General features: G+C 47.0%; 3 protein-coding genes across 3 annotated transcripts; 2 read left to right on the top strand and 1 right to left on the bottom strand.

Annotated features, from left to right (window-relative positions):
- Nucleotides 1–902: 902 nt before the first annotated feature.
- Nucleotides 903–1,268, top strand: DFL_002141 (uncharacterized protein; the record flags this gene model as incomplete). The annotated part of the gene is made up of 1 exon (XM_067630885.1): nucleotides 903–1,268. One exon carries the CDS (start codon nucleotides 903–905, stop codon nucleotides 1,266–1,268), a length of 366 nt encoding a protein of 121 aa, XP_067493483.1.
- A 3,402-nt stretch (nucleotides 1,269–4,670) lies between these two features.
- DFL_002140 (uncharacterized protein) lies at nucleotides 4,671–6,964 on the top strand (the record flags this gene model as incomplete). The annotated part of the gene is made up of 5 exons (XM_067630884.1): nucleotides 4,671–4,734; nucleotides 5,000–5,232; nucleotides 5,353–5,772; nucleotides 5,885–6,110; nucleotides 6,171–6,964. The coding sequence occupies 5 exons, from the start codon at nucleotides 4,671–4,673 to the stop codon at nucleotides 6,962–6,964; spliced, it is 1,737 nt and encodes a 578-aa protein (XP_067493482.1).
- Nucleotides 6,965–8,092: 1,128 nt separating this feature from the next.
- On the bottom strand, nucleotides 8,093–11,809 carry DFL_002139 (uncharacterized protein; the record flags this gene model as incomplete). The annotated part of the gene is made up of 4 exons (XM_067630882.1): nucleotides 8,093–8,668; nucleotides 8,722–9,212; nucleotides 9,265–9,437; nucleotides 9,495–11,809. The coding sequence occupies 4 exons, from the start codon at nucleotides 11,807–11,809 to the stop codon at nucleotides 8,093–8,095; spliced, it is 3,555 nt and encodes a 1,184-aa protein (XP_067493481.1).
- Between the last annotated feature and the right edge of the window lie 459 nt (nucleotides 11,810–12,268).

Here is a 12,268-nt window from a genome sequence, read left to right as displayed (position 1 = left end):
AGAGGCTGAAAGCTTTCCGAAGGAGGCTGAAAGTACTTACGCAATTGTCAACCATCCCGATCGTGGGGAACCTGGTTCTCGAAAGCGGAGTAGATATGCCGGTATTAATATATTCGTTGAATCTAACTTACAATTGGAGAAAGCTATAGAGAAATTAGACTAAAAATGCACCGTTTGCTCGATTTATTGCCGGAAGGTGTGTCGATATTGCGAAACTGCAGCTTCGTCTCGTGGCCCGCGGTTTATAATTGGCCCTGGGAACCGACTAATTAGTACAATGCTTTTGGTTTTCGTAGAATTTCCTTGTTCAGATATATCAAACTATCAATATATCCCTTAAGAATCTATGGTTTCCAAGCCCAAGATAAAGAATAATCGTGCGTCTGTCCGATGGCCCCCAAAGGAATACGTGCATACGGCGACCCAATTACAAGTCCTATTTGGTACCATCGTAATCGAATCGAGCCGCAGGTTTTCTTCCTTCTCCAAATTTCCTTTATCCAAACTCGAGGCCGGCTATTCCTTCGCCCCCGTTGTTGAGGATTCATTGCCTCCTGCGTCCGAATTCGAGCCGCCGAAACCCCCCGAGATTGTGTTGCTGAAAGTTTTCCAACACAATGGATGTGCCTTGGCCAGGCCATATTGGATTGCAGTTCGGCGACTTCCGATAGCTCTCTTATTCCCTTGCCAAAGCCGAATTCTTATAAGACAGGCGTCTCTCTGGTCGGAATTCTCTTCATTCGTTAGACTTGGTAGTTCGGAAGACTTAATTGACCAGAGTCGAGGAAAAATCTTCTATCTAACGTCCCGCCGCTTGGATGCCGCAGCTGCCAAACTCGACCGCGACCTCACGGCTGCAAACAATCATCTCACATCTCTCTATAGCCTCGCCCGCGCCCAAAATGCCTCCAATCACCTGTCACGTCCTCGACACAGCCTCTGGCGCTCCAGCAGCCTCGGTACCCGTTACCTTGAGCCTTCTCTCTCCTTCAGTCGCTGCTCTCTCATCCTCGCCCGAGCCTACACAGGTCGCTACAGCTAGCACAAACGCCGATGGAAGAATAACAGCTTGGTCTTCAGACTTCACGATCGAGAACGAGCAAGTCTACAAGCTTCGCTTCGAGACATGGGAGTACTTTAAGGGAAATACATTTTTTCCGTACGTGGAGGTCACATTCGTCGTCAACATGGAAAAGGATGGGAGAGACCACTATCATGTACCTGTACTATTAGCACCATGGAGCTATAGTACTTACCGTGGAAGTTAGACGAAATATCGTTGGATGGGAAGAATCGGCAAATTTCAAGACTTGCATTTCCGCCAGGACCAGGATTTTAAAATAGTAATTGGGTCATTACTGGGATTTAGAGACAAATTTTGATGAGCTTAGGCTGACAGCAGCTGCATGGATACCTTTTCGGCTGATAAAGTTCTCGTGAGAGCTCTGGTATAGACGCATGTCCCTAAATTTTGGGTATACACTTCCCGAGGGAGCCATGTATTATATCGTGGGAGTAATATAGGTCATAAATTCTCACAAGCAGTTCCTAATTTACTAGTGCCTTCAGCCCATCGCTTAGAGTCGCAGACAAGAATATCATGCCATCAGTGCGGCGGCCCTTGACTTTATCCAGGCTGAGGCCTCGTCCACCCAGATAATGTGTTGCGAATTATAAAAATACAACGTGAACAACCCATGCTAGGTAGCTATCTTTCTTGACGAGATTGACATTCGGATTGAATAAACATCTTATCTAGATCTGTAATTTCTACTCTTATGGCGGCTCCGGAAATGTATTCGTCGCATAATTGATCTCCCTGATCGATTCTTAATGAGGCCAAGGTCTAAGCCTGCATGCTCTGAACAACTCGACCATAATATTCCATTACTCAATTATTAGTCTCGATGTCAGCTGCCAGCACGCCGGGTGGTTGAGAGACTGATTGTTTTTATTAGGCCTTTCGCCACTGCAGTAAACTCTGACCCCTCTCGACCAAACCTTGAGTTACCAATCACTTGAGTGCCAGCCTGTTTTGGAGGGTAAGTCCTTCCATATCAGCTCTCCCGCAACACCGCATGATGAGACGCGTCGACAGGATCCCGAGGAACAAGTCGAAGAATCGATTGCGTAAAGTAGTGCTGAATTCGAAACGCCGAAGAAAGCCAAGACCAGGAAAGTTTAGAGCGAGAGGCTAATGGTAATCGGGGCAGTGTAAAAGCATCAATCCTCAGAAAGGAAGCGATCGTCTCTCTACTATTTTGTCGCAGGGAAACACGATCAGATTATATATATGCGCCTTGGATCTGAAGGCGTCCCTATCATGGTTGAGACGCGGAAACGGAACGGCCCTGTTGAGGAATACAACTTTGGCCAACTGGGTTTCGCGTATGCTTGCGCAATCGCCCATCACCAACTGCACAAGCAGAGACTTATGGCTGTAGTAATCATGGACAATAATGTTATGACCCCTAGCTATGGACCGTGCGTTTTTCGACGACTCGTGGACTGCTAAGCCATTGAAAAGTTATAATACGGTGTCATATAGCACATTAGAATTTCTCAATCGATCTAACTGCTTGGGAAGGTGATAATGTTTGATATAATTATAATCTTGGAATCCTTCTCTCTCGGGAAGTACCGATGTTTGTTTGGAGCTCGAAGGTAGGTCACTGAGTCATGGGGGACCTGTTTCCTGGATTTAGTCGAAAAGGCTGCCCTCGGGTTAGTAAATTTTAGTACAAAGATGTACCATGGTGATACCGATATAGACAAGCCCGTTTAGAGGCTGAAGAATCCACTACGCCCGATGTGTAGGTTGTTCGACATATATTCAACGGCTGCACGATACCAGGGAGAATTACTACTCTACATTATTGCAGAGAAGTTTCAGGTAATCCGAAACCAAATTCTCTCGTATACATATACGGATATATCAATGTCCTAAGAAAGACGGTACTAATATAAGCCGTCTAGCGTGTTTTCGCCTAGGCTCTGCCATCGTTACGAAGATCTAAGCCAAAACCACCCTGCCCCGATGAACCCATAGTCGTAAAACGTCTGTCGCATTCCGGGATACCCATAGTTTATGCAACCTTCAACATTCAGGCAAATGCCCTTAAATCGGACATACCAGCCTAGTCATAAGTATCTGCAGGCTTAAATTAAACACATTTTCCTTTGATACCTACAATTAACGAAGGCTACCCAGTTCGTTAGTCAACTTAATCGGACACCCCGTCGTTTAAACGTATTACCCATATATACCATCCAACCTCCATATTACTTCTTCCAATTGAATAGAACTGGTGGGGGTCCGTGGCCATGGCTCTATATTCTGCATTATACTCGCAGCTAGAAACAACCCTGCGCCCTGTCGACCGGCTGCCTTATCCGCAGGAACACAGCCTGAAAAATTTCAGATGATCTGATAGAAATCTTTCAAGGCTGAAGTGACTCAAATCGAATACAGGGAGTGTATCAGGTGCGGTACCAGAAATCCAACAATCGTCATTGGATAAACTTCATCAGTATCTTGCGCCTTGGCACCGCGAATGTTACGTACCCAAGTACGCAACCGATATAGAAACTTTACATCCAATAATGAGAGGTATAGATCACGAGTCGGTAAGGCCACAAGGAGCTTACCCGATTTCATCGTACCTACAGTTGTGTGGATACCAACTTGTAAGCGAGGTAGCACCCAGAACTTCCCCACAAGGTAAACGCTAGCTGGGTAGAGTGGAAAGAAAGAAAGAAAAAAAATTTCCAGTGTCCCAGATATCCGACTTGCGAAGTGGGATCCACAGAAGGGTCGAACAAGGTTTCTTCCTTTCCATGCATGAAAGTTTGACTCGCCGTACACACATATACCACCCTGGACGAAATATAATATAATGAAAAGTAGGGTTCGAAATTCCTTTTGGTTGCGAGGAAAAAAAACAAAATATTTCTTTCTCTCTCTCTTGTGACAGGTGTGAGCTAATTATAAATTCCTATTCTACCTGACTTGCATTAGAATCGTGTTCGATGGTTCTTTGGATCTAGTTAAGGCAAATATCGTAAGCCCCTAGTATTCCATGTCTCGGTCGTGGGTCCATGATAGATAACTTTCCAGTTAAGCGAAGGGGCCCACCGATTGAGACAATATGAACTTGGTACAAAGGGGACCCAGGTAATTGAACATCGCGATAATCCGAATACTGGAACCCAAGGACGTCATGCAAAGCACCTTCCACGAAATCCGAAAAGGAAAAAAAAAGGAGTATTCTGGTGTATATGGTAAGGGGTGCGCACCGTCTGTTGGATCCTTAGTTAAAAGACTGCATAATCCAATTCGGTCTTTCCACTGCATACCGCATGCAATGTTGGAAGAAAGACCTTGCCTACTCAAGATAACTACAAAGAGCGTTCTCTCCAGGCTTTTGTGGTCAGACCATATCCGATATTAACTTGCCGCCCTCCGCCAGCACCGAATGCCTCGGAACCCTGATTTGTGGAGAAAGCAGAAAGCCCAGAGGATTTAAAAGTGGGTTAACACCTGGCGGGATCTGATAAAGCATTTTACACCGCTCACAAGACACCGAGTTCAAACTGTGAATCTTTACATCCCTTACCTAACTTTTATCCTCGATTCATTCGAAGTCTTTTGCGCATCAAAAAAAAAAGCCATGGTGGGAGTTGCCGGCCGCAGTAAAGGGTGTAAGACCTGTCGAGACCGGAAAATAAAGTGCGGTATGTATACATGCTTAGTAGTTGATATCCCGTTTCCCAACGTTCAGCCGTACAAAAAGGCGGCACCTCGCAGAATGCTTCCATATCGGGCTGTATTCAGCGAGTTATACGACCCAAATGTCCTCCCAATTTGTATACAAATCTCATTTTGAACCCCTCGACATCACCACAAAAACCATTAAAATCACGTCTACCTCGCAGAAAAATGCGGCATTGCATCAATACTATAACAATAGCTGACACTTTAACCCCGAAAAAATACCAGATGAAACGCGGCCGGGATGCATCAGGTGTCAAAAGATAGGCAAGAACTGCCCGGGTTATGCTCGCCCGATCCATTTTGTCTATAGTTCCCAGCAGAAAGGGTCTCCAATAACATGGGAAGAAGCTCCGACGACGACGACGATAGAAAGCTGTCAGCTGCAGTTGGTCGTTGCCAATGGTGTCCCCAAGAAGGGGAAGAACTCGAAGGGCCGTCAGGGAGGGGTTATCCGATCTGTAAGCAGACACTGGTACCTATACGCACGGATGCATCCGACTGTATTTCTTCTATCGATAAGGAATACGGGTACAGAAAGAGGGCCTGGCTAATCCTTTGGCCTTTGCAATCCAATCCAGGATGTTTATGTTTCAAGCAGCACGCCCTGTGTAATGCAAAATACACCTCTCAACAACTCCATACCCATCAACAAGACCGAAGTTTATGTCAACGTCTACGTCCAGGATTTCATCCATGTCTCCGCGCCCTACCGCTCTGTCTTCAAAACGGCCATGGTACCCTACCGTTTCGGCCACCTCTACGCAACACACTTCAGAAGCGGTGATTCTCCAGAGATTCGTAAGGAACTCGAAGACGCTTTTGCATCATGCGCTACTACATACTTTGCGTTGAAGGAGCGAGATGTGAACTCCAAGATCCAGGGACACATATTATATTTGAAACTGTTAAGGCAGTTGAAAAACTACGTTAAGAATGGGTTGGCAAATTCGGACCCGGCTGTGTTTTTGTATACCTGTATGATGGCTGCACATTATGAGGTTCGTATCCTTGCAGTAATTTTCAATTACATCAATACGTCGTGATAGCCGGTCCTAGGATCCTATTGGGCTGTACCTATATACTAGTGAGTATTCGCTAACTTTTGTGTAGATTCTAACGTCCTCTTCAGCATTGACATGGCTATATCACCTCGCCGCTCTTGGTCGACTAATATTATCACTGGGGCCATATGCATTCCACGACCCACTAGCAGGCGCAATCCTCGAGGTCGTTAGGCCATACATAATCATGAACGGCATGCTAGAAAGAAAACGAAGTTTCCTCGAACACGAGGATTGGATAAGCATCCCAGCTCAATATTACCCCGGCGGTAAAAGTACGTACCAGCCACTTCTAATCTCTTCGATGCTCCAAACCTTACGTATGTCGTTTGTAGGCTGCTGGAACCGTCTTATCGACATCGCTTGTCCTTTCCCCCGTCTCGTCGAAGACGGCTACGCTCTTTCCCAAAACATCACCCGCGAGGCCGGCTCACTCCACGTCCAAAACTGTCTAGATCAGGCCCAGAAACTTCTCGCCTGGCGTCGCGAATGGAATGAAACCCACGGACAAGAACCATATACCTACATAATCCCGTCAACCTCAATCCCCTACCTCTCAGCCAAGGACGAACAAGGCCCCCTATTCGACACCATCTTCTGGTTTGAAAACGTCTCGATTTCAACAACAGTATACCAATACAACGTCTACATCCTAATACTAGTATTCCATCTAACGAAATTTATCCCATGGTTCGAATTATGCTTCGGAAAACATGACCCTTTAACGGAAAAACTAAAACAAGCGATTGGATCTTTTGAAGTAGAACTCGTATGCCGTGAAATCGCTAGATCAGTGGATTATCAACGCGCACCGGAGTTTAAACATGGATCTACAGGGGTGTATTTTGGCGTTAAAGTGGCATATGATTTTATAGGACCAAACAGTAGACTAGGGAGATTTTTTGAGAAAGCGGTGATAGATTCTCCGTTGATGAGGAGGACGGGAGGTACCGCTGCAGAGGATCTGTTGAAACCGTGGTATGGGCCGGCCCCACCGACCGAAGAACAGATCTTTATGATACAGGAGGAAAGACTGAGGAAGGCAACTTTGGAAAGTGAAGTTGAAGAACCACCGCAGCAACAGCCTATGATGGAGTTGGGATACGTTCTTGGTGATTTTGTGGTTTGAAGCATACAACCTTGGCACAGCTTTTCAACAATTCAGGAATTAGATATGCATCAATTGTTTCGAATGTTTATGGTGTTATAACGTAACGTGTGTTTGGAAATATCATTACAATACTGACGTGGAAGGCTTTGAGCCAACGGCTGTGGTGAGGTCTACGGTGTTTTGAAACAATACAGAACTCAAGATACGGCTTCTTACTACCGATGTAATATAGCCCCCCAATGACGCAGCCCAAGTTTGGTGGAGACGAGCTCGCTACTTTATAGCTACTTAATACTACGAGCGAAATGGTGGTCGAATTTCGTAAGATAATCTCGCCCTTTTATGAATATATCAGTTTTGTCTATCCTAGTAATAATAGTAATATCCCGCATTATAACAAGACGAAAGGAAAAAACGGCCATGTAGAGAAAGGGCGGTGGAAATTTGGAAAGGGGGACGAGTAATAATCTGATGATCTTATGGATCGAAAAATAATGATAAAAAGAAAGAGGCTGGCTGAAGGTGAAAAGAAGAAGAGAATTAAACACAAAGATAGGGAAAGCTATGTACGGAATAAAAAAGATGGCCAGTCCCAGGTTTCATAATGGGAAAGGCATGCAGAAGTGAAGAACGAATTGAAAAAAATCACAGCCGCAGAAGCAAAGGCTAAGGTGGAATTGGGAAGCAATTGTGACATCGAAGGATAATGAAGAGAGAAAAAAGAGTAGCCCATTATCGCCCGCCCGAATTTTTTTGTTATAAAGTGTATAAAGCAGAAAAGAAAGAACCTCAACGACGCCTCCCGAGGCAGGAATGCCCCCCTGATTAAGTAGAAAAAGACATTAGACAAAGGAAATAGAGGTGTAGGGGAATATAAAGCAGGGGGTAATATATAAAGGAGAATACAGAAGTCTCCTTGAAAGAAACGCCGGTTCGCCACAGATAATTTTCCGCTTGACAAGCTGCCGAAAAACAAACGCGACATGAAAGAATATTAAGGGTAATGCATATACACAAAAGAAATGAAGAGGTCACAGCGTGTGAGTGACCATAATAGGGGTAGGCGGAAGCAGTAGAGCCCCACTTCGAGGGGTATATACTGTTCTAGAAGATTCGGAATCGAAACTCCAAACCGAACGAAGGAAACTATCTCTTGTGGTGGATAAAGTTCTTGAATCTCCTCACGCTGTCTTCTCCTTCTTCGATCAACTCTCTGGCGAAGCCCTTGCGGATGGACATATCATCCCTGCTGTTTCTGGGAACGCCATCGCCATTTGCTCGCCTTTCGCGCTCGAGCAGGTCCTTTCGCTCTCGTCGCCTGTTCTCGATATCATCTTGGCTCAGGTGACCGTATCCGTTCCTCCGTTTGAAACAAAGATCCATAAGGGCGCCGGCATCGATGCACTTTCGTGGAGTTGTTTGGACAATCTGGAAGACCTCGACTGGATCACCAACGGCTCTAATAGCTGGTTCGGCGATCTTGAAAAGGCCAAGGGATACGCGGAAAAGAATCTTCGAACCTTCATAGAAGAAAGCATCCCAAACACGGAGAACGCTTTCAATCGGAAGGTTGGAAATGAAGCCGGACATAAGCCAAGAGGCGGTGCAGAGCGTAATGTCGGGTAGCTTAGAGTTGTTGAAGTTGACGGAGGTACCATCGAGGCAAAGGCTTATCTTAGCCCAGACATGAGGCATGGCATCCTTTATAGCCATCATGAGGACCTGTAGTATGTTAGGCCTGCAACAAAAATTAGAAATTAGGTATAAGAACTTACAGCTTGGTCAATGTTGCTGCCTTCCAAACTACGTTCGTGTGTACCAGGGAGATATTGGTGAGTGATTATATAAAGCATCCAAAATGCCTTCTCCTCGTCCATGAACAAGAGCAACATGCCAGCCCAGAAATTCAAGCTCTGACAGTAACCAATTCTAGGTACGTAAACCGCAAATGCTGTCAAAACTCGTCGAAGACTCTGAATTATAGGCGTTTCAACGATCTTAGAGTTGGATTGCTTGTGCTTTGTCAACTTGGCGCCATTGGAGAGAGGGTATTTTTGTTCTGGCTTGAAGTGGATGTTGTCGGGATGAGTGCGGTGGAGATCACGTTCAATGAGTTCCGGAGCCTCAGAGTCGGTTGGGGCGCCTTGAGCAACAAGTTTCTCATAAAGGCCTGGATTTTTGTTGATGTACTTCTGGCCACTAGCGTAGAACCACCAAGCGTTGCCTCTCCATTCTGGCGGGATTCCTTTTCGAACGAACCTCTTGACTATGCAAGAATTAGTAACTAGACTTCCAAATTCAAGAAATATGCACTATACCTTTCTGAGACCGAGGTGGGAATCGGACAGGAATCTCATTATCCAGAGGGGTCAGTCCGGCCTCCTTGAGCAAACCGTTCCACTTTTTCTTTCGGCGAACAAGAATCTCTTCGTATTTTCCGTTCCAGGCGTTGTATTCAACGGCGGTAATATATTGAGTTTCCGTACGGAACCTATTACGAATGTTAACTAGGGAATTCATGCAAAACATGCGGCTCGGTAAGACTAACCCGTATCGATCACGAGGTGCGGATGGCTTCATAGGAGGGTATCTGGGAGGAGTGTCTTCTGGAGCGGGACGATTAATTTCGTTCCAGTCGTCGGTTATCTCGGCCTCGGTTGGAACAGAGGATTTCCTCTTGTCGGTGATTGCTTGCCATTCGTTGTTCTGAGCATCATGTAGCTCGGCCTCAAGATTAACTCCGGTTTCTAGCACCAAGCTGACGCCCCTTTCATCCAACGTAGGGGAGGATGGAGAAGCAGCCTCTTCTCGCTGCTTAATCAAGAAGTCGGCCAAGCCACTTCGGCTCATTCTGTCCTCTTTCATCGAAACCTTTTTTGGTGCTGTTCCCCCTCCTTCCAATGGTGTTCCGCTGTCTGTCCGTTTTTGTCTGTCGATAACAGGGACTTCGGTGGGATCCCAGTCATCGTCATCAGAGCCGTACATATCGATAGCATCCTCTACTGACATTTCACCGGAAATGTCACCAGGTTCTGAAGCCGATGTAGTTGTGGCGGAATTGCTTGTGACAACTGAAGATCGAACCGCATCTTGTTGGCCGACCATGCGGGGTGAGCCTCGTGCCGAGGCAATAGCTTCGTTTAATGCCGGGGACTGTGGTCGTTGCTGAGAATTCTCCAGCGAAGGAGATGGCTTTCTGGGAGCTGACTGTGGGCCGTCATGGGATATCTCATCGTGTCGACTCATGGTCAAACTTTCGGATGTACCACGTGGAGAGTAACGTTCCTGGGGTGATACCTCCTCACGAAGAACGGTCGGCCTTCTGCTACCTTGTGGACGGATGTTCGGAAGTGATGAGTGGAAAGATTCGATGGGTGATCTTGTGGTAGTGGGGGAAGATGAGCGAGATTGGTCTTGTCTAGAGGTTGCAATCTTGTTAAATGCCAACGGCATTTGAATGATAGGAGACCTCATGCCGCTTTCTTCAGGGAGTCTCCCGTTCCTATCGGTCGGAAAACGTTGATCAGGGGTTGGTCGACCTCGATTCTGGGAGGGTGTATGCGGTGGTGTGGGACCAGTTCGGATTCTTAGGCCCTTCGGCTGGTTATTTTGAAATTGTCCGTGAGATGTAGGACCGTTCGGAGGCGGCGGCCTGTGGCGCTGGCCGGGATGATGATGTTCGAAAGGGACGGGAGAAGACCTTTGAGACGAAGCATTTGATATATGCTCGGTAGACCGGTAGCTATTTAAAGGAGGATTAACACCATGTCCCCTGTCATGATCGTAGTAAGAAGCACTGGGAGAAGGATTTATATTGCTGCCGGCAGTGGGAGGCCGACCGGGACCGGGACTTTGATGACGCCTGGAAGGAATGTTTGGTTGAGAGAGCTGTCTCTGCAAGGGAGCCCGATGAGAGGAATGCTGCTGCTGCTGCTGCTGTTGATGATGATGGTGAGGATTCTGTTGGTGATGGTATTGATGGGGGCGAGGAGTTTGAGGTTGAGATTGAGGTTGAGGTTGATGTTGAGGTTGTTGAGATGAGGAAGAGGAGTCGAGAGGCCAGTCAGAGGGATGCGAAGTTGGAGGTTGACGGCGGTCGACTGGGTTGCTTCCTTTCTTGGAATCCCTGCGCGGAGGGAAAGCGAGCGAGGTTGGAGAGTTCGACTTCGTTCCAACAGCTACTCCAACGCCAACTCCAACGGACATTCCCATCGCCATTCCAATTCCCACCCCCCACTGTTGTTGCTGGCCTTGATGGTTCGAATTGACGTTATAGAACTTGTTGTAGTCGGTCGGTGTCGGTATCTGTGGTTGTGTATGGTTCTGTGCCTGTGCCGATGGCATGACCGGGTCACCGTGGTTGGCCATGTGGCCGTCGCCAGTGTTGATCCCACGGCGCTCTTCAACCATCATCGGCATCGGTATCGGCACCGGCACTCTGGTGTTCGTGAAGGGCACTAACCGGCGGGCTGCGGGCTGCTGTTTTTCGACAACTGCCAACTGACGCTGTTTCGGGCGTCTAGATCGGTCGCTGACTGCTGTTTCGCATCTCTGGATTCGAGATCCGTTTGTCGATTTTGATGCTGCGGGAATTGGTGCTGTAACCGCTCTCGCTGGTGTTCCTGGTCTTGAGCCACCCCTCGATGTGGCTCCCACTCTCGAATTATCTTTCCCCTTGTTCGCAAGTTTGATATTGGATTCTGCACCACCGCTGCTAGGCCATCCGACTCCAGCCACTCCAGCTCCCGGTCTCCTAACCTGGTTCGGTATCTGCCGGGGTTCGGTATCGTCGAAATGGTGATACTTGAGTTCTATACGGTTCAGATGTTCGGTATTGCGGGCTCGAAGAATTGCAGTAGGCATTCAATGCCTTGAAGTCCCTCGAAAAGGAGGGATCAAAAGAAGAAGAAGAAGAGAGAGCCCAAGGAGAAAAAGGGCAGTGAAGAAAATACAAATATGCTCAAAAAGAAAAAAACTATTCTGCGTCAATCAAAATGCGAGCCAAGTCAGGTTTCACAGGGTTTGTTACCGTCCGAGTGGTGGCTCTCTCTCTCATCCAGAGGCACTCCCAATCAAGATGGTGCCTGTTCCTGTGCCTGTGCGGAAGCGGAGAACGGTCCGGGATACAATTAATAACCGGCCTGTCTCCTCGGGAACACCTCTTTCAACTGAAAACTAACGTTTTAGCGCTTAAGGCTTGCGAAACAGCTTGAGACTCCCTTGCAGTTGGTCCAAAAATACTTGTTTAAAGTGGAATCCTTTCAACGTCACTGCACTGTCGATAGGCCTGCAAAATTTCCTGCTCGGGGTGTATACTGGTGG

The sequence above is a fragment of the Arthrobotrys flagrans genome, assembly GCF_004000055.1.
Source record: "Arthrobotrys flagrans strain CBS H-5679 chromosome Unknown unitig_3, whole genome shotgun sequence".
In the NCBI taxonomy this organism is placed as follows: domain Eukaryota; kingdom Fungi; phylum Ascomycota; class Orbiliomycetes; order Orbiliales; family Orbiliaceae; genus Arthrobotrys; species Arthrobotrys flagrans.
The sequence above is the reverse complement of the archived record's forward strand: the minus strand, read 5'-3'. Positions and strand labels throughout refer to the sequence as shown.